Below are 21,446 nucleotides of genomic sequence, written 5' to 3'. Positions count from 1 at the left end.
TACGGCAATGCACTGCACAATGAAACGCCGCTAACGTACCGAGTGACTACTAAATGTTGTACGTAATACACTTAACGTGATAAACCTGCATTACTTCCTTCGGTCACAAAAAGTAATCAAGCTTGTCTTACCGTTCACCTGCGGTACGTCGGAAAGAGTGCAGACTTCCTCTCTGACGATTTCTGCGTCCTTTGCGGTGCAGGGATTCCCTGTCAGGTTCGTGTTCCCGCTGTTGTGATGATCAGGTGGATGTGCCATTCCGTTCTCACATTAGCAGTTTGCCACAATCTAAATCTAAAGCATTCAAAACCCTCAAACTACCCGCTAGCGTCTGCGTGCACGACGGTTGCAGTCCGAGAGAACACGCGTGGACGGACAGACGTGATGTCTCCTCTGTCGTTTTTCTTTCTCCTCCGTTCGACCGACCTTTTGGATATACGCGCCTCAATCAAATGACTCTCGCCCAATCAGCGCGAAGGAAACTGACGACAGTTCTTGGAGACCAATGAGCATCCAAATATATACACATATAATGTGCAGCCAATCAGAGATCCCCCGAGGAGGCGCGCCGGTGGCGACAGTGTTTTGGAGGCGGTGCGTTTCGCTTTAGAGCCGCCGGCTGGTTGTATTTCACAAACAGAGTAACACTCGTGCTGCCGCTCAGAGTGACACTCACGCTGCAAGCGTGTGCCAACACCCATATGTGGGAGGAGGAAGCTGGATGGCTTCGTTGCTGTTGAGCTTGGCACCCGCTTTGCAGAACTTAGATGCATATGTAATCCTCACCTCATCACCCTTCTACTCAAGCTGTTCAGATAATTCTTCGGTACACCAGAGCCATGCGAATACCTGCTTCACCCCAGTGGTACACCTTCTGCTGCGGTTATTTATGAAGTTGTCCGCTGGTCAGAAAGCAGTGGCTCTGTGTTGAAGGTATGGCACTGCACAATCTCAATTTATTGCGTAGATTACAGGTGTGTCAGTTCACAATATTTAGTTGCCATTGTAATTCGCCCACCTCATTAGGTGCCCTGGACAGTACTATGTTCCGCTTCCTGCCGCCACTGCTAAGAGAGAAGACAGATGGAGTCATCATGAAGTCATCAAGAAGTTGGTAAGCAGTTCTTTGTGCTGTACGCCTAATTTGCTGAGAAGGGGTGGGTGGGTCTCCAAGATATATGGACTATTTATACACCTATCTGAGCCATTATGCAACATCTGTCATAATGAACGTGAAGGCGCATACAAAGGTTATGCGCAAATATACACACATTAGGTTAATGTAGAGGGGAGTTTACAGAATGCAGATATTTATTTGCAGATAAAGATGAAATTATTTATTCTAGGTAGATTCCATCACTGCCCCTAGGTTACTGGCATTGGACGCTACAACTGGAGCTGTACGATACCGGAGTTCGCCAATTTGCTAAATGTACTCATTTTAGGGGTAGGTGAAGTTTCGCTAGAGTTGGAACACCCAATTAGGCTCAGTGCACTTAACATGCACCTTGGGATGTCACGCTAGAATTTTCTGCTACAGTACACATTTATATTTTAATATGTAGTGCATATACAGCGTGTTTCATGTAAAGCGATAAAAAATTGGAACTGGCGATGTAGGCGCTGGAGCATTGCGAGTCTTTCCGTAATTACCAGTTCCGTAAACATTTGCCACCATAGAGCCACCATAGCTTCGGACAATTTTTAATTGTGGGAAATTGACTTTTAGTCAATTGAAGTTCGAAAATTGCCATGCGAACCTCACTTTCTTTTTACAACAATACGAAGTCCTCCACAGATAAGCTCCCAAGAGGCTCAACGAAAACTATGCGCAGTATTGCAACTCAAAATCGTAAAAAAAAAAAGAGGAAAAAGTTAAGCTTTAGTCACTCCTGCTTGATTTTTGCGAAGAAGCGTGCGTGTAATGCTGATCTCCAGGAGGAAATGTCCCCGCCTTCATTTGCTGTGTGTGCTTTGTGATCAGACAGGTTTTGGATTCTTTGTGATAAGGCGGTTGTCATGTTGTCAGCTCCGGCAAACAGCAACGACGACGAGGCAGTGTCATCGACTGACTGCTCGTGGCGAGGTGACGAGGAAGAGAATGGAAGAACAGACTGGCAGTTCTAGCCTGAACTTGGAACTGGGAGAATAAACCCTGAAAAGTCTCACGTTGTTGTCTGGTTGTAGGTCCGGGAGAGAGTTAACTGCGGTTGTCCCCAGCATCAAGGTCGATGTCGGGTAAAGGAAAATAAAACAAGAGGGGATCACTCGCTCCTCTCTCCGCATCTTCCATGCACTTTTCTTTTTGACAATTCAGCAGGCGGGGATAAAGCAGAAGGGTAGTTTCATTTATAATCGATCAAGCGACGCCGGTGACATTTTTATTTTCCTTTGGAAAAAATAAATGTTATTCCTAATCCAAAAAGAAGGAAAACAAGCCTAGTCGCAGGCCTCCGATATTTAGTTCTCTGTCGGCGAGGCTCCAAGTAAATGGGCGATTTGGGCAGTTCCAGCGTTTCCAAATTTGGCGCGCTGGATCCTACGAACGGCTGCTTTCTTCCGAAAACATTTTTTTCCACTGGCAGAATGGGTGGTGAAGATTTGATTAACACAATTAAATTCAGTGGCAAAGCCCCAAAAATATTTAAACAAAAATCGTGAATGCGCCTCCAAGGACGTTCGTAGCGCAACATTGCCCATTTCTTACGTGGTCCCACAATTTATGAACATGACGAAACATATATGAGATGAATAAGCATTTTTTAATCTTTCGTTTAGTACATAGTGCTTACCAAATTTTCTGGCGTCCGTCTACAGTGACGCCGTAATTGCGAAGGGGTGCCAGAAAATCGCTGTTTTCAGGACTGTTTTTCTGAAAAAGGCCCTCTTCAATTTTGTTTATACTTCGTGCAGACATGCCTTGGATACTGCCCTTTCACATTATAAAATACAATTTCTGCTTATTTTATTTTTTCAATGCGCGCAAATTCTTTTCCCGCGCCTTGGTCGCTTTTATATCCTATGAGTCATGGAATGGCATTTTCTACCCGTTTACCTTCTGCTGAAGGCTACGTCATTAGAGGCTGACAAAATCAAGACGAATCTCGACTAATATGACTAACTTAAACAAGGGTGCACTATGTGGACCACCCACCTCTCCCCAGGGTTAATGATTTGGAGGTAAGGCACTTCAAGGTGAAGCTGTACCTGACAACAGGAAGTCTCGCATGGAAGTCTTCACACGCGCTTTGCGGCGCCCATTTGTTGCCGACCGAATAACAATATTCACTTGCGTGGTGAATCATTTGTCCGGTTCCCGATGACACTGCGCTAAAGCTTCTGGCCACCAGAGCTAACACATGGATGAAGTCTGACCTTTGTACGGTGTATGTACGTGTGTGTCAGACGGTGCTGCACCACACTTTAAAAATAGATACCAGTTTCACGAAGTGCAGATAAGGCCCCAAATGGCTGTCCAGCGCGCCTGGCCACACGGGAAAAATCAGAGTCCGAGGTAACTCGTTACTGTAACTAAGTTGCTTTTTTTGGTAACTTGTAACTTAACTCGGTACTTTTGCGCCGTGGTAACTTTCAGAAGAACTCGTTCCTTTTTCAGGTAACTTTGCCAAAGTAAGTTAAGTTAAGTTCCAAGTTACTTTTAACTCGCTTTTCACTCACGTCCACACATTTTCTTGCTTTCGCTCCGGTTCCTTCATGGCATTTTGCGATAAAACGTGATATTCAATCAATGACAGTACTTTATTCAGGAAGTAAGAACCGCTGCCGTTGAAATGAAGCTGACCCATTGTGCGCCCACAGGGTGTAAGAAGCTAGCGTTCGAATAGACCTCTACCAGAGAAACGTCATCATGACATTGGTAGACAGACTGAAACCGAAACAAATCGAAGTGACTTGGAAGTAACTCGTTCTTTTTTTAAGTAACTCAGTAACGGCGAGTTACATTTCAGGCTGAAGAACTTCTTTATTAACTTCGTTACATTTTGCAGACGCTAACTTAACTTGTAACGAGTTCTTTTTGACAGGTAACTTCACAATCAATGGGAAAAATGCCTGCGATAGGGTCGGCGGAGTGGTCAAGCATCATGTTTCACTGCACGATCTCCGTTCGGCCCCAGGAGAAGCAACTCAGACGGCAGAAGGACTTGTGTGCAAACTAACGCCGAGGTTACCGAACGTTACACTGTTGCATGTGCCACGTGAAGATGCCGAGGCGTTCAGAGAAGCGAAAAAGGAGAGCGAGTGGTCCGCAGTGCGTCCTGTTCCCATGCTGCGATTTTCATACACTTGGACAGACTTGGGGGTACTGTATGTTGCGAAGGGCTCTGATTGCGGCAGTCTTTTGGGACCTATTTAATAATAATAATAATATAAAAGCGGTTGCAGCTTACCGTAAGCCGTTGGTGCTGGGGCTTTCACTGTAAGACGGCAACAATAAATATATCTTTGCTGTAACCATACTTGATCGATGCTTGGGTGCACTTCAACTAGTCCTATCAGCCTGTAACGTCATACCCTTCAGCAAGAAAAAAAAGAGAGAGAGAGAGAGAGAGAGAGAGAGAGCACCATTGTGAATACTATTATCCGGCACAAAATTAAAAGCGACCAGGGTGCGGGAAAACAATTTGCGCACCGTGAAGAAATAAGATAAGCAGATATTTTATTTTATGATGTCAAATAGCGGTGTCCAAGGCATGTCATACAAACAAATATAACGAAATATAAACAAAATTAAAAATGGCCCTTTTGAGAAAAACGGTCCTGAAAACAGCGATTTTCTAGCATCCCACCGCAATTACGGCGTCACTGTAGACCGATGCTTGAAGGTATGATAATGCACTATATGCTAAACTAAAGAGTAAAAAAAAGCTCTTTCAGCTCATATACGTTTCGTCATATTCGGAAGTTGTGGGACCATGTAAGAAAATGGCAAATTTGCGCTACGAACGTCCTTGAAGACGTTTTCATGATTTTTTGCGATATTTTTTGGGATTCACCACCGAATTTCATTGTCTGAAGCAAATCTTCACCACCCACTCTACCAGTGAAAAAAAAAAAAATTGGGAAGAAAGCAGCCGTTTGGAGGATCCAGCGCGCCAAATTTGGAAGAGCTGGAACTGCTCAAATCGCGCTCATTCATTGGAGCCTCGCCGACCGAGAATGGAATACCGCAGAGGGCGTCAGTCGTGACGTTGCCCACATACGTGAGGCCGACAACGGCAAGCCCTTTCACCATCACCACCACCACCACCACCGCAGAGGCCAGCGACTAGGCTTGTATTCCTTATTTTTTTTATTAGGAACTACATTTATTTTTTCCAGAGGAAAATAAAAATGTCACCGGTGTCGCTTCGTCGATTATAAATGAAGCTACCTAGAAGTGTTGCACAAATAAAAAAGTGAGATTCACTTAGCAATTATGAAAGTACAATTGAAAAATAAGTTTCCCACAATTAAAAATTGTTCAAAGCCTTCCTGAATGGTGTTACATGTTTCCAGTAGGTAATTCCCGAACTTAGCACAATCATCCGGCGAGTACGTCGCTACAGCAGGATGCAGTCCAGCCATGTGATTGCTCCGCCATTTGCGCCATACACCCAATCCTGCTACATCCTACTAGATTGTCGCGAAATATCAGGAATCCGCGCCAATGCCTGTCCAAACATCCACTTACGCTGTCGAAAGCGAAGGGAAGCCTCCAGCTGAGGCCGTCTGCTTGTTTAGCCTGTGCCTGGTCAGTGGATACCGCTAGTTTAGGTAGCGCACGTCAGTCGCGGAACAGAGGTCGCGTGTCCTATTTGTACAGTACCGGTTCGGTTTTGCAGGCATTAGTCCAGTATCCTGCCGTTAGGAAAGCCTTTTGTGACAGGTGTTGTTTAAAGCGTGAAACTGTGTATGAGCTTGTCTCCTACCTGGTGGGGCCAGGTAATAGTAAAGCGATAGATATAAGGTCACTATCACCCATTCTTTCATTTTTGAAGTCATTACTGTTTCCGTGCTGTGTTTCCGACGTCACATAGCGTCTCTAACGCGATAACGCAAAAGATTTGTGAGAACGCTCGTAATTGGCGATCAATTAATTGGTGTTGTGGTACGAGAAGCTTGAAATAAATATTAGTCATGTTCAGCCTAGGTAATTCTAGCACTACGTAAACGCACAGTGCACAAAATAAGTGCGAAAATAACTAAAGAAGATGGCGTGGTGTGTAGAGCACACATAGTACTTTTTCAACAGTAAGCCAGCTTTTGCATTTAGTTTGACTATTTCGTTTATATGTGGCATTGTGGCTGCAACATATCGGCAGAAAATGACTAATTGGAAACTGAACCTCTGTATGCAATAAGGGGATAACTCGAAATATCCCCTTTTTAGTATTTTTGTTTAAATGACATCTACATACCAGCATGCACCTGCGAAAGAAAATTTAGCCCCGTATTGTCTCACTCATTTATTGACTCGCTATAGGAGGATAAGAAACAGGAAATGCATATGTGTCAACGAGATGGATAGCCAGATCCGACCGCTTTTCTACACATGCATACAAATGATGTAACTTAAATTTTGCTACAATGCCGAAATCAACTTCGGTTTCCGCTCGAAAAACACGTTCTTCGTACCTCACGTGACCATGTCAGCACTGCTACTGAGCGTTGTAATCAGAAAAACGTGTGCACTATGATAATAAATCATATTTTGCTGGCCATACGGAACATTATTTTCAAGATTGTGCTCGTTTAGCAGCACGATAATCACGATCTAGGCTAGTCCTTAATATACTTTACTTGCAGAAGCCAGGAGAGGCCCATGTGTATCCTACCATCATCCATCACACAGCAGATGACCTGCAAACTTCTGCATCATTCTCTGTTTCGACCGAAGGGTTCATGGTCGGGCATCGTGCATGCTACCTTCTTTACCGTTAACATTGAGCTTAACTAACTGTTACATTAATTGGAATTACTGTTTGGAGCTTATACAGATTGAGGCTTTGCATAAATTTCATAATGTACATCGATTAAGTACTACTAGTTGCCATAACTAGTTGCTGTGCCATTGATTTTCATGTAACCCTCCATCGTAGAGGGGGTTGCCTTGGAAAGCCCACCCTTATTCAGTTTTTGCGTGCTACAGCTGACAAATGGCCGTGAGATTGAATGGACACAGCAGATGTTCTTGTTATCAGGGGGCAAACTGGGAATTAATTTGGAATAGCAGTGAAATGTTACTGTAATGTATGAAACAGCATACAAAAAGATTTTGAAGACAGCGCTTAAGTGTTACTAGCAGACTTCTTGTATAGTAACAATGGCAGCATCAATGGAAAGTATGCAAGTGTTACTTGAATTCTGGCGGCAGCAGCACCAGCCTGCGCACCATCAAGATGCTCATGCTGTTGCCAGAAACATTTTTTCATTCAATTTTGCAAATGTTTTAGGCAACGTTTCATATCCAATCACATCCAAATTGTTCTCCCAGGTAATGTGAATTCGTTCCCTTTCAGTTCGGAAAGCCACTGGTACCATTTTCGTATCTGCAGTACAGGAAATATCCGACTGGTGGGTTTTTGAAGGCACCACCTTGTAAATGACATTTTGTCTCACCGCAAATGAAAAAAGAACAAGCACAAAAACATTCATTCTGTCCAAAAATTAAGAATTCAGCTGTTCACTCTAACTGGATAAAACTGGTTTCAAGAAGTACAGGGCAGTCAATAGCCACTACGCTTAGCAAGTGCTAGTTCTTAATCGATGTGGATCATCAGATTTTTGCAGGGCTGTGAACAATGTCAAACTTGAGCAAGTGGTTCAGGTGTTTCAATTGAAAGAGCAAAACATCTGTAACTTAGTCACTTAGCCTGTTTGTGCTATCTTGTCTCAAAGGAGTGCCATTTGTCAAAGCAATAAAAATCTCTTATCTTAAGCCTATACTCCAGAACTATTCAGTAGCTTGTCAAAAATGTAGAATACGATTTGCTACAAATTGTGTATTTCTGCTGCCAGTACACCTTAGTGTATGTGACGAAACTGAATTTATATTTGTACGTTCCGGTCAAGAACTGCTGCAGTTAGTGAGTACTGCAGGGAAACAGAATTTATTGCAACGACGCTTCGTTCTGGCGCTTTTTTTGTGTGAGGGTGGATGGTCCGCTCCTCTCCCGGGGGCATCAAGTAACTCCCCCATGGGGTCACTTGATGCCGGTAGGAGTCAAAACACATCCACGGAAGTGGGAGTCAAATGACTCCCCTTCATGGCATCCAATGACCCCCCTGCCTTGATGGAATCACGGTGACTCCAGAAGGGGGGGGGGGTATATATGTGGCAGGGTTTGACTCCCTTATTTTTTAGAGTGTGGGGAGGTGTGCTAGCTTATCTTATATGGCAGAGTCCTGGACCAGTTAGCTGGATAACCTTTTCAGCGACTTCCGTCTTTCATGATTAATTTCTTACGCACTTGAGCTTTGTAGGTATTTGTCCTTTCTAGGTGTTCCAGTTTCGGAACATCAGTTGTCTCAGGTTTCATTCGACTCAGGCTGGTATCAAATTAAACGGTCAGTAATCTGATGTCACCCAGACTGGTCCTTTTCTTTGAGCTGCCATAAACTCTCGCCAGATCACCCTAGATAGCCCGTATGCAAAGATAAAGCTGACATCTTATGTAGCTGGAGCTCTTGCTCTTGTGCATGGCGGACAGAGAGGGGAGTAGCCCTATTGCTCTGAGAAAAGAAACCGAGACGGGGAGCCACTCCAGTCACATCACCCTTCGCCCCCCCCCCCCCCCCCGACAACGGTTACATACATCTCTATGGGAGCCCCAGCGCATAGGTTCGGAATACTTGGAGAGGTGTTGTGGTAGCCCGCCGAAGTAACCTCAAAAGTGACGTATGCAAAGCGACCTCATTGGGCGAAGTCAGATAACCTTACCCTCGCGTTGCCACAAAAAACAAAACAAAAAAAACTACGGTTCATCTTCTATCACCACCTCACTTGCCCCTGTCGGAGAGCCGTTAGGGCGCCCCTTCTTTCCTCCATGCCCCATATGTCTTCCTAAGGACGGAAACTGCTGCCTCGTCTCACAATAAGTGAAAAATCATCTTCTAGGGGATCCGGTCGAATGCGGATGCAGCTATCCTCAATGCGGATCGGCTATCCGTGACACGCTGAAAACCCGAATAAAGGCAAGTAAAATTTCGCATAGATTTTCAGAACGAGAATCTAGGTTTGGTAGTAAAGCACTCAGAGATCGTAAAATGAACAGGAATCAGCCGTGCGTCACAGCGAAGTACTCTTATTTGTAGTTCGCACGGTGCTCAATCTTTACGTGTGTCCAGCTTCAACACGAAATGAAGGTCAATGCCATCAATTGACGGATAATCTAATCAACACGATCTCTTTCTGAATAAGCTGCACCGCTCCCAACCTAATTTTGAGATGTTAAAGGCCTGCCTGCATGGTGCGTGTTACTGTGAATAGGGCAAGGCGGTCTATGTTGAAGACAGGTGAGCTATTTTTGTTTTACCATAATTCGTCAACTGAATCCCCAAACCTTCCTGGAACGATGCACAAATTACTGTAGTGCTAAACCAGATATTGATTTAGTACGAGCGAAAAATGACAGGCTACCTATTTTCATCAACTTACCCATAGGACATCAAAAAATTAATGCCGTGGTTAAGTTTTGTCTGTTGTTTGGGCTAGCCCGAAACGGTCGGCCACGAGTACTGCACATGGAAACACAGGGCAGTGAGTGACACAGCATCATAACGGTGATGTCATATTTTATGAGCCGAGGAGCGGAAATGAGCAAATTGGAAGTGAATGTTCGCGAAAGTTACAGATACGGGACAAAAAAGGGTCCCTCTTACCTCGACCACAAAACAGCGTCTCACGTCTTTCTAAAAAGCCATGTGCAGAACGTCAACACGTTACTTCAAAGCCTAGATAACGGCTGTGCTCACCCTGGCGTCACAGACGAGAAAAAATATCGCTAAGAAAATGCCACGCGGAATGCCCAAACTGCCCTCAAAGTGCCCCCGTCTTCAAGTAGCCCCACTTTACCCTATTATGCTGCGTAAAACTCTACACGGCCACCCACTGAGAACAAATACGCCTGTCGCACAGCATGGGGCTCAAATTCCGCTGCTGCGTTCAATGCAAGTTTGGTGTACATGTCTTACGGGGTGTTGCTGACATTCTCCTCTACTCCTGTTCCTCCGTGAAATCATTGTTTTTGTTGCTTCCTTTGAGAATGAGTTGCACTTGGCAAAATGGACCCTCACGAGCACAAACGGTTGTGCCTGGAGATGTCCTTCTGCAGCTTTTTTTACGAGCAGTCATTGCTAAATAGAGGTAGATGTTGGACCAGATCCAGAAGTGACTTGCTGCGCCGCGATTGGTTGCTGTATGTTCGCCTGTGAACTGACTGCTGCGTGAAAGATCAAACCTGATCTGATGCAGTGAATCAGCGCGAATACGCTATGCAGCAGGAACGTATAAAAATTCGTGGTGGACCTGAAAACGTTTTTGCGTGTTTTGCGGATGGGCACGAACCCCACATATACAGGTTCGTGATTGCACGATATACATGTATAGAGCACAGTATACACTGCGGAACAAGAGCTCCTGTTAGACAGTGAAAGTGAGACAATGTCCACGTCACATGAAAGTCAACATCGCAAAATGCATTGCTTTATTATGAACTGCAGACATACATTTTAAATAAAGTAGATATCCCTAATCAATACGAAAGCATTAAACTAAACTGGCACCGAAAAACGGAAAGAACCGTTACTTTTGTGTTGAAGCTGAACCGAACCTATTTGGAAAAGTTCGGTTCCCGTTTCAAAACCGGTGTGAAGGCATCGATAGTTTGAGACTGATTATTTTTCATTTTACTAAACCTGCAACAAAGGTAACCGGTCCATGCATCATTTTTTCGAAAACCGAGTGTCAAAATACTAGCAGAAATGCTTTGCTGGACGCCCTCGCTGATGGAGGCAGCCGCACTTGTCACGGCTTTGAGGCCAGCACGTTGGAAGGACAGGGAAGATCAGATCTAAACCGTTTGTGAAGTAAAAAAGGTGAAGGACCTTTGGACATACAACAGAATTTGTACAAAAAGAATTGCTGGCTATCTTTACTGCTACGAGGACATGCAAAGAGAAATAAAGCTTTCGGAACTGACCTACCGTTTACCTTAAGGCAAATACCTTGTACAACGAACCGGTTCGAAAGCGACATGTGTGTTCTGTTGGAGCTGAAGCGGAACTGAACCATATTGCCTGGATTGGAACCAGAACCGAACCGGAAAAATTTCGGTATATTGTGGCCAATACAGTAGGAACCAAAATTACAAATTCGATGACAACACTTCCAAGCTTGCTGTACGTGGCAACCATACCCGCTACAGGTTGCCAGAAAAGGTTGTGGAATGCACCAACAGCGATGACATAGTGCGTCGACATACAAGAAGCACGAGAAGACTCATAACCCATTGTACAATCTTATCAGCTGGGATTTTTTTTTACACTAGGTGTGGGACAACAGAACAAAAAATATCAGACAGCAAAAAGCCTGAGAGCCTGTCCGGAGCCGAGTGGACCAGAGACGGGGAGCAACACAACTAACGGGGCGTCCATCAAACAGCACATCTGTCGCATGGGTAGAAACAGACTAGTGTTTTGCTGCAATTCGCGTCGTTTGTTCTCATTGTTTTTAATAGCAGCAAACATTACGGAAACACAACACTTTTATCACGCGCATATCCGCTACACACTACATTATTGACGGCATTGACACCGGCAGTGTCACAACGTATCCAGAGCATAGCAAAGCGCAGCACACTCATCCACGGATAACTTTATATAGCTAGCCGATTTAAGTTTACCATAACTGTACATGCACAAGACAAACTCACGGCGTCCCACGAAAAGATTTCGTGGTTTTATGCAGTCTCTTCAAGCCCACGGAAGCGACAAATTGTAGCGCTGCTCCTTCGTATTGGCACTAACGTAAGGAAATGCAGCGACGGCAGTAATTCCGTGGCCGGCATCACTCCCGCTACCGGCGCCATTCGTGCCAACGAGAGGAGCCGCATTATGAATATCGCATGTTAGGAGGAGTTGATAGCGCGTGTCAAATGTGTGTGTGTGTGGGGGGGGGGGGGTCTGAGAATAACGGAAAATTCAAGATCGTGCTCGGCCTGTTTAAACACCATCTACCAGTGACCGAGAACATCAACGTTTGAATGAAGAAGTAGATGTCATGACATGGAATGTCAGAAGGAACATTCCAAGTGGGCAACGCGAATTTCATTGGCTCACGTTTTCCCCTTGGAACACAATATATTGCATTTTATGCTGTACAATGGGCTTTGGAATGCTCTTGCTCTGTCCTGCAACGGAGCTCTTTAACTCCGGTAGGACAGGAATGTACGCCATGACAAGCTTCCGTGGGCTGTAACCCAGCCATGCCAAAGCCAGCATTCTTTGAGATGAACACAGTGGTTGTGCCCGGTTGTTTCATGAGGCCAGTGCACTTGGGACTGAAAAGGATAAAAGACGGAGTTTACTCAGAGAGCATGTTGAGATAACCACACACGGCAATATGATTAGTAATCTGTCGTTTTTTTCTCCACCTTCTGCGTCGCCTCTTGGGTATATAGCTGGATCTGTGTAAAAAACCTTTTCCTGCGTCTGATAATTTATTTATTTACCTAAGGGCTTCGAGCATCGAAGAGGAGAGGGGCGTAGGTTACAGTGTAATGTAGCTATGACATAGATATTCATTAACAGTGTCGTCCGTCCTTCTTGCTCCGTGTCTCTCCGTCCCCTACTAAGTGCCACAATAAAAGTCTGCAATCTGCTTCAGGTGCATGTTGACTCTCTATATGAATGATATGGTGTCATTTGTCGTCCCTTCATTTCTAGAAACACAAAGGATATGACGCCGAGTAGAAAACGCCAGCCAATCTGTTATGACTAGGGCTAGGAAAAGATGCCCAAGAACTGTCGAAATATGCGTGCATTTATGCTCTATAAACAACGGAAACATGCCCCACGGTACTATACGCCATAATGAATCAGGCCTCAGTCACGGAATTCATTTGCAAATTCACTTCCTTTTGCTAAGGTGTTCTGTAGGCTTTAGACTGTAGAGTTTACACTGTTTAGACTGTAGACTTTGCATGCTTGCATGCATGTGAATTTAAAAGCATCTTCAAACGTATATAAGCGCTCGAGCGCTCCTCCGTGCCTTTCAAATCAAGACATACAGCAGGCCCGCCTAAGCCGAAGGGCTTGTGACGCTGGGTCTGGAGGCAATCAACGACCATGACAACAAAACACACAATTTAGCTAGGAAATACAAACACAATACACTACATGGTACATCAGTTAGGCACAATAATATAATTTACACAGTAACCTTTTCAAATGTGACTTTGACTTGATCGTTAAAAACAGAGAAGGAAGATCGTTAAAAACACGAGGGACATAACATGCTCTACGAAAAAGCCCATGCCTCGAGAAAGAGAATGATACAAAAAAATTAAATGATTTTGTTCAGGTTTAACGGTTCACCGCGACAGATATTTTGCAGGAAGGTTCCGAAACGTGACACAGTATACATGTGGATTTAAACAGATTACCAAAAGATGGAAAAGACAGATCTCGAAAAAAGTCCCCAGAATGCCCCATGCAGCAATTGTTATAAGCGACAGCTTTGAGACAGCTTCTAAGAACGTTGTTAACCTTAATTTTCCAACTTTCACTGCAATGTGCGAACAATGTTATTCCATATCGTAACCGAGCATCTAACACTGACCTACGAACTCTCGAAGGAGCTACATACCTAAGAAAAGAGAGCACTCAGGATGTTTGTCGCAGTCTCTTACATACATACGATAAGTAAGAATTCCATGGCACGTCCGTACCAAAATACAAGCCAGGGCACTTCATTGTTTGTGAATACGTCAATGGTTTTGAGTATGCGTCATCAAAAGTCTTAGGGGATTGGGAAAGCAGATGAGCTGGGTTTTGGCGAGAGCGCTTTTAGAGAACCAATTACAAACATTAGTGGCATTCATCTGTAGCAAACGAATGGCCCCACGTTGAGATGCGTGTACCGCTACAAATAAAGTGTAGTCGGCAAACTAAAAAAATTGCAAAACTTAAAAGCCCGAAACAGATCATTCACATAGAAATTAAATAATAAAGGAGCTGAGACCGAGCCGTGTGGAACACCAATCACTAATGACACCACATTAGTAAATGCTCCAAGTAGTAATGGGCCTTGTCCAGGCGTCGTCAGGCCCACTCAGCAACCTGGACCCCTTACCCCTGCCCTGAACCCTGCGCGTACTTTTCCCTGCGCGGCGGGTGTGCGGAGGGTTGTCCACGTGATTATCGGCGGGGGAGGGCTGCGCCCTATTGAAAAATCCAGCAGACTTTTCTGCTGGTCCAGCAGGTTTTTCTGCTGGTCCAGCAAAAGGGCCTGCTGGTCCAGCAGGAGAACCTACTGGTCCAGCAGGAGAACCTACTGGTCCAGCAAAAGGGCCTGCTGGTCCAGCAGAAGAGCCTACTGGTCCAGCAAAAGGGCCTGCTGGTCCAGCAGAAGAGCCTACCAGTCCAGCAGATTTTTTTGATGGTCCAGCAAAACGGCCTGCTGGTCCAGCAGAAGAGCCCACTGGTCCAGCAAGATAGTCTGCTGGCCCAGCACAAGGGCCCACTGGTCCAGCAAGAGGGTCTGCTGGTCCAGCAAGATGATCTGCTGGTCAGGTCATTGGTCCAGCAGAGAGGCCCAGTGGAGCCTAGTGCGGTGTGCATATTTCTATTCGTTCATTTTATTTCATGTATGAGTGCTGTCGTAAGTGTGCTCACCCACACACCCATAGCACACACGCATATGTACACAACTATATGTACAAATTTATCCTCGTGCATAAATTAGACATGCAAGGCACATAAATAAAAAAAAAAAACACGGGTCAGTTGGCAGAGATAGTAATTTTTTTATCACTCCGAAAAGACATTCCAAGGTGCACTTCAGAAAGCACTTCAAAAGCATGTGTAAGCTAAACACAAACAGAAACCTTTTATGGATTCATATAATCCATGGCTCATCCAGGGAGGTTCATTACGATTTTCTTACTCTGAATGTAAGGTAGTGCTTGATCCCGTCTGTTAACCTGCAGTTGCCGCTGACATGATCATTAGAGAAAAAAGCATATAAGGGTGTCAGTCTGTTTCACACATGTTCGGCTGCTCACAGACATACGCTGAGCCTTCAATCTTCACAAACACAAGTTGGCTGTTAACCTCATCATCAAGGTAGACACACATTCCCTCAGAAGCAGGTGGGCAGTTACAGCAATAAATATGTGATGCATGGCCAAATGACAACTGTGTGATCAGCAACTTCTTGCATAGTAGGGCAATTCTTTCTACTGGGTCATGAATAACAAAAATTTCTTGTACAATACAGAAACTGTTGTCGCGCATTTTTAGATAACAGGAGCACGTTCTTTCGGGACGTGTGTATTCTGCAGCATGTACTATGATCCGATTGATGCGTGCTCTAAGGTAATGTTCAACAGTTACATTTCGTCCCAACTTGTTAAACAGCAACCGTGAAGCTTCATCTGAGAGGTGCTTGTTACATATCACTGCACCAAGTCCACAAACACTTCTTTTATCCAAGTGTGTCTCCATTAGCTTGTTAGCACAAGCCATTAGATGTCCCAAGAGCGGAATGGCTTTCGCCATGTCAGTTAGTGTGTCCTTCATTACAAGACGTTCGGCAATTTGGAGGGGCACACCCTTAGCAGCGGACACAAGCTTCAATACCTTGCCATTTCCACCTTCAAAGGGAAACATAGATGTTGCCCATAGTGGTCCAAGCATTCTCACACTCTTTGCGACATGCAACAACTGGTGGACATTAAATCGTACAGCAGCTTCACCATACAACTGTGCTGTGTCGCATGCAAATAACTTGAACAGTTTTTCCGCTCTGATGATGTCCACTTCTGTCACTACACTTTTGAGCAGAAGAAATAGACCTTCAGACAGCAACGATCCGTGTACGAGGTACTCTTTAGGCAGGAGTCCATTTAGCGTGGGTAGCATGAAATACAGGATCCAGTTTCTCCATTCCGTGGCTTTCCAAAAGGAAGATTCCTTGAGTGATCTTGTGAGCCTTCTGGATGATCCTGGAGGCATTATTGCATATAAGCGCCTGTTTGCAACATTTAGTTTGCGTCCAATGTAATAGGCTTCTCCAACACATGTCATCCAGAGTTCTGTTATGAATTTTCCCACACCAAGTAAAATGCAGTGCATGTAATCTGGGGGTACTCCCCAGACCAGGTCTAGTCCCTTTAGCTCTAATATGGGGCTTGGTCCCTTGATGCCATCCACGTCTCTTCCTCGAAGTGTAGCCAACTTCATTGCTTTCAATACGCTACCATGGGTCCGCTCGATGAGCATTTCTGCTGCACACGCTGCATACTTCAGTGTTTCTGTGAAAGAGGTATTGAATATGAGTACAACGCACAATTAAACTTTCGTGACAAAGCGGGGTACCTAAAAACAGATTTGTCTATTCATCATTGTGACAACACGAAATTTAAACCATGAGGAGCCCTGTTTCCTTTAGATGATGTTATTCATAGCAGAGAGTAACAGACCATCTTTTGCTGTCATTTTCCTTTTCCATATCTTAAAATAAACACAACTATCATTATACATTATAATTTCATTACACAAGGGAGTACCCAAAAATAATGCAAATTTTTGAATTGAAATTTCAATATTTATTTTTGAATGCTGAAACCTCACACACTTTCGAAGTGGTCTCCGTTTGATGCAGTGAACGTGTCCTGACGCCTGTTCCCCTGCTCAAGGCAAATTTGGAACCCAGATTTGATACCCTCTAATGCTTATGTCGTTTTTTGTTCCACTTCTGCGACAGGCATGTTCAGCAGCGTTTGGCAAAAACTGACATCCCCTCCTTCCTCAAGGAACTCCCTTGTGCACCTGACCTCATTGTTTGTGACACTGTTTGTTGCACCGAAAGCAGAGTGAAGCGTTGTTCTGGTGCTGGTGGAATGAAAGGCGACTGAAGCACAATAGGTTTCGAAATTGTTTTGAACACTGGAACAGAAATCTCGACAGATTCAATGCATGGAAGGAAGACTGCTTCAAATGTGTGCGTGTGGAATATCCGCATTCAAAAATAAATCTTAGATATTAATTTTAAAACTTCTCATTATTTTGGGGTCCCCCTATTACCTTATAATTTCATTACATAACTATTTTGTTATAATTCCGTTTCTATTACTGCTTCTAGTAATGGGGATATTCAACACAGCTTAACGCTTAGGGAACAGGTAGGAGTTGTCGAAACAAACAGGTGGAACTGGTAGTCTTTTAGTGCAAACCTGTTATCACCAGAAGATGGCTTTAACTGCTATGTCCATTGCGACATCTAGTACTGCACTGTAAAGTAATTCAGGCACGGCACTTCAACAACCCATCTCTTCCTAACTTGTCCAACTTTGCGGCAGCTGACCCTCATTATTTGCTGATTGAAAATCAGTATGGCAGATGTTGCTTTAGTGAGTTTACAGAGCATGGGAAGCTTACCATTCACCAATTCTCCTTTCTTCAGGCACCAGGAACAGCCATAATAGCCATTAAACATCTTTCTGTTTAAAATGGAAGCCCTGGCAGGAGAGTCTGACACGCAGCACACTGCATACACCCTTGACTTTAGCGTTGCATCTGCAGTTTTCCAGACAATTTCTCCAACCTCGTTAAACATGTGCACAAAAGACTTCATAAAGAGGTGGACCGGAGGGTGCGTTTTCGAAAACCACAAGCCGCAGACAAGTACATTGCTCCATCTTGCTGGTATAGGCAACTCGTTTATCATCACCTGTATTGGCCACACAGATGACTTGCTGGACTCGAAGGCTGGAGATCCGTCACTACTGAATGTCACAGTAAAGTCTGTCCACCTTAGACTCAGCTTTTCCCGAATGGTCTTGTACAGCTGTCCATCAGTTATGTCGGTGTAGACGCCTTCAGTAGATTGGCTGGCAGCAAGTGTCCTTAGACGACTGAAGAGTGCTTCTCCAACGTGCTTCAGCAGTAACTGCAGTTGCTTCTTTAAGTTGAAAATGATGAAAAAACTCCCAGAAGATAGGAGCTTTTGCTGTCCTATTGTCATGTCACAGATGTCACATTTGAATGTGCTGCCTCGTGAAAAACGTGCACGATAACCAAGGCACATAAAGCACGTTGGACAGAAAAAGTGTAGCTGAAGTAAATGTCCCTGCCGGCGTTTCCAGATTTTTCGGAACATATACTTTGTTCTTGGCAAGATGTCTTGGCCAAACAGATTGTTAATCAGGGTCAGAAGACCATCCACCTGCGACCATGAAAGACCTGCTGTCACTATGTACATCAAGACCAGGAGGACTGCCTGGCTCTTTGTGGTGTCTTGATATGGCAGCGTCTCTGCACCATAGTCGCTGAGGAATTTCTCAAATTCATCACTACTTTCATCTTCAGAGCCCTCGCACAGGTCCTCCTCCTCATGGCTGGTTTCCTCTTCAGCTTCGTCATCACTGCATTCAAGGCAGTCACTTGAGCTGCCACCCGATTCTTGATCAAAATCCTCAGGTGATGTTGACAGCTCAGATGTCAGAGCAACTTCGTTGTTATGGACACCCTCAGTGTTGGTCTGATCTCGTTGTGGCACCTGCAACAAGAGTGATCCTTTTGTAGGCTGTTGCAAGCTACGTTACCAAGTCGAACAGCTGAAAACTGTCAACAATAATAGCTACAAAATATCATCAGTTTTCATTTTTGTATGCAAAACTCTGTCAGGCTGTACAGACATCGGATTGCTTTCGTGCTCCAACTTGTATTAAAAAATTAGGATCATAACGTAGAATGTAATCGCACGTCGAGACTTGACTAATGCAGACCATGCCTCCACTGCGAGTGAAACTAGTTTTGAACTATGATCACGTAAACACACATCGTGACTACACTGATGCAGACCGTGCCTTCTCTATAAGTGAAACTAATGTTCGATTACAATCACGTAATCCCACATCAAGACAGCACTAATCCAGAGCGTGCCTCCCCCATGGCAGAAGTAGAGTTAAATTAAGGTGACATAACCACATGCCATAACTACACTAATGCAGACCATGCCTCCACCATGGTGAAGTAGATTTAAATTAAGATTATGAAATCACATGTCACGGCTGCACTACTACAGACTGTGGCTTCACTATGAGTGAAATTAGTTTAAAATTAGGATCACTTAATCACACGTCGAGACTGCACTAATACAGACAGTGGGATGTTCAGCGAGCTTGAGTGGTAGGCAATTTCCTACTGTAATACAACGTGGTTTTTTCAGCCAGCGACACTAACCTGTGCAAACTGCATCTTGTCGTTGTGCCGTGTTTGCCTTGGACTGACATTTTCCGCTGCCGTCGGCTCCATCCACGCACGGTACGGCCCGCGACGTTTCTTCTTTGACGGCGGGTCCATCAGTTTTTGTTTACTCTATTGCCGCGTTAATGGTCTATCGATAAACTAAAAGGAAAGAGTGATGAGAAGCACAGTTGTTCCGAAGATCACAAGATCAATTGATGATACCGCCATGCCGGCTAGACCGCTGGTCTTGGCTTGGAAATTTCCTTCGACAACTTAAAAAGTAACACGGCAGTAGAGTGTAACTCCAGTGTACAATTACATCAACGGCAACGAGTAATAACCAAATGTTAGCAAAACAGTATTTCACGTCAACATTTTCAAAATACGATTAACTGTTTAAAAAACTTATTGCGCTAGTCATTTTAGCCGCTATCGTAATCTTGCCTTGGCAAATTGGCAAATGTCTTAGATATCGGACGAATAGAAAAAAAAATGTAATTGCGCTTACAACAATGTTGACTTATATAAACAAGATGCAAGTAAATTCGTATTTGTAACGAGTTTTAAAAATTTGATTACTTTTATGCAAAATTTTTTCTGCGCCACCGCCACCGAGGACTTCCGTCTTCCGCCCTTCCGCTTTCCGGCCTCTTTGTTTGTCTCAGGTCCCCCAAACTCACCTCGGAAAAGCGTGCAACGAAGAAGGCCGCCACTAGATACCCCACTGTTGCCGTTCCGGATCACTTCAGCGCGCTAAGTTTAGCGGCAAAATGTTTTTGTTGTTTCTGCGAATGAATCGAGATTTTACATGTCCAAATAAAACGCGTATAACAACTTTTTCTGTCGTGTTTCACTTTTCGGTCCCGTTTTTAAACGTGTTGAGCGATCGGAAGGATCTAGTGCACGGCTGCGTGCATCACATAGCGTACCTGTCGTACCAGGCGCCGCAGGCGCTGCAGTCGTCCATTTCTCCTTCGGTGACTTCGCCTGGCTTGGATTGTGCTTCAACTGGATCTTTAGCGCGCTACAATCCACGCAAGCCAACGTCTGGTAACAATGGGGTATCTAAGGGCGGCCTCCGGCATTGCACGCATCGGGATAGGAACAAATACATGGGAAAATGGCGACCTTGGGGGACCTGGTTTGTCTTGTGTTGCTTCTGGTTGCTTCGCACAACGTGGTTTTGTTTCATGTATTGTACGTTTACGTGGTTTACTTAAATATCGTGTATAATGCACTCGTGTACGTCGAATTTGTGATCGACAAAGAGAGGTTGGTTTCGACGTCCGATTGTGTGAAGAATTTCGTTCCCGAAGACGTCAATGATTACGATGGAGATATCATGTACTCCGTCTACTGGCCTGGGGACGACAGAACTGATGGCGACTACTACGAAACCAGAATCCTACATATGACTGGTAAGGTTATTTAAGATTATCCTGCGGGTGATTCCTTTATTACGCCTTGTTTGAAAATGGTGTGGGCGATCTTGGAAGAACGCTTTTCACGTGTCATCGTATCATGACAGTTCGCCCAACAATGTCTACTAAAAAGCTTTCTGTGTATTGATCGTGCCTGCTATCGCATTCAGTGTGATACGCGATGAGGTAGAGTATCGCCCCTGACGATGAAACTCCACATGATCCCCACAATAAAGTTGTTATTGTTCAGTATGATGCTTTTGTCACGAATAAAGGACACCTTTATTTGCAGAAACAAAAGAAGATATGGACGTGCACTTGGAAAGACGCCACAACGTAGCAGTGCGCCGCGATAGGCCTTCGAAGAAGAGAAAGGTTGGGAAAAGTGTGCATGCTGCGATCAGCAGGGCAGAACTCAAAACTCATTGCTTCCAGCTAGCCTGCATTTATGCCATTCTTTCCATATTCAGCTCTTTTTTGGGGTTGCATATGGGCGCAGTAAATTAAATTACCCGGCGGCGCAAATTGCCACCATGTTTTGCTTAACTTTTG

General features: G+C 44.5%; 1 protein-coding gene across 1 annotated transcript in view; it reads left to right on the top strand.

Moving 5' to 3' along the window:
- Positions 1 to 21,446, top strand: part of LOC135376111 (uncharacterized) — a 166,895-nt gene that overhangs the window by 10,495 nt on the left and 134,954 nt on the right. Inside the window, exon 2 of the mRNA XM_064608697.1 lies at positions 9,119 to 9,195. Within this exon, the coding sequence (XP_064464767.1) occupies positions 9,119 to 9,195 (77 nt within the window). The remainder of the gene's footprint in view (positions 1 to 9,118; positions 9,196 to 21,446) is intronic.

The sequence above is a fragment of the Ornithodoros turicata genome, chromosome 1 (assembly GCF_037126465.1).
Source record: "Ornithodoros turicata isolate Travis chromosome 1, ASM3712646v1, whole genome shotgun sequence".
Taxonomy (NCBI): domain Eukaryota; kingdom Metazoa; phylum Arthropoda; class Arachnida; order Ixodida; family Argasidae; genus Ornithodoros; species Ornithodoros turicata.
This window is presented reverse-complemented; position numbering and strand designations above follow the sequence as displayed.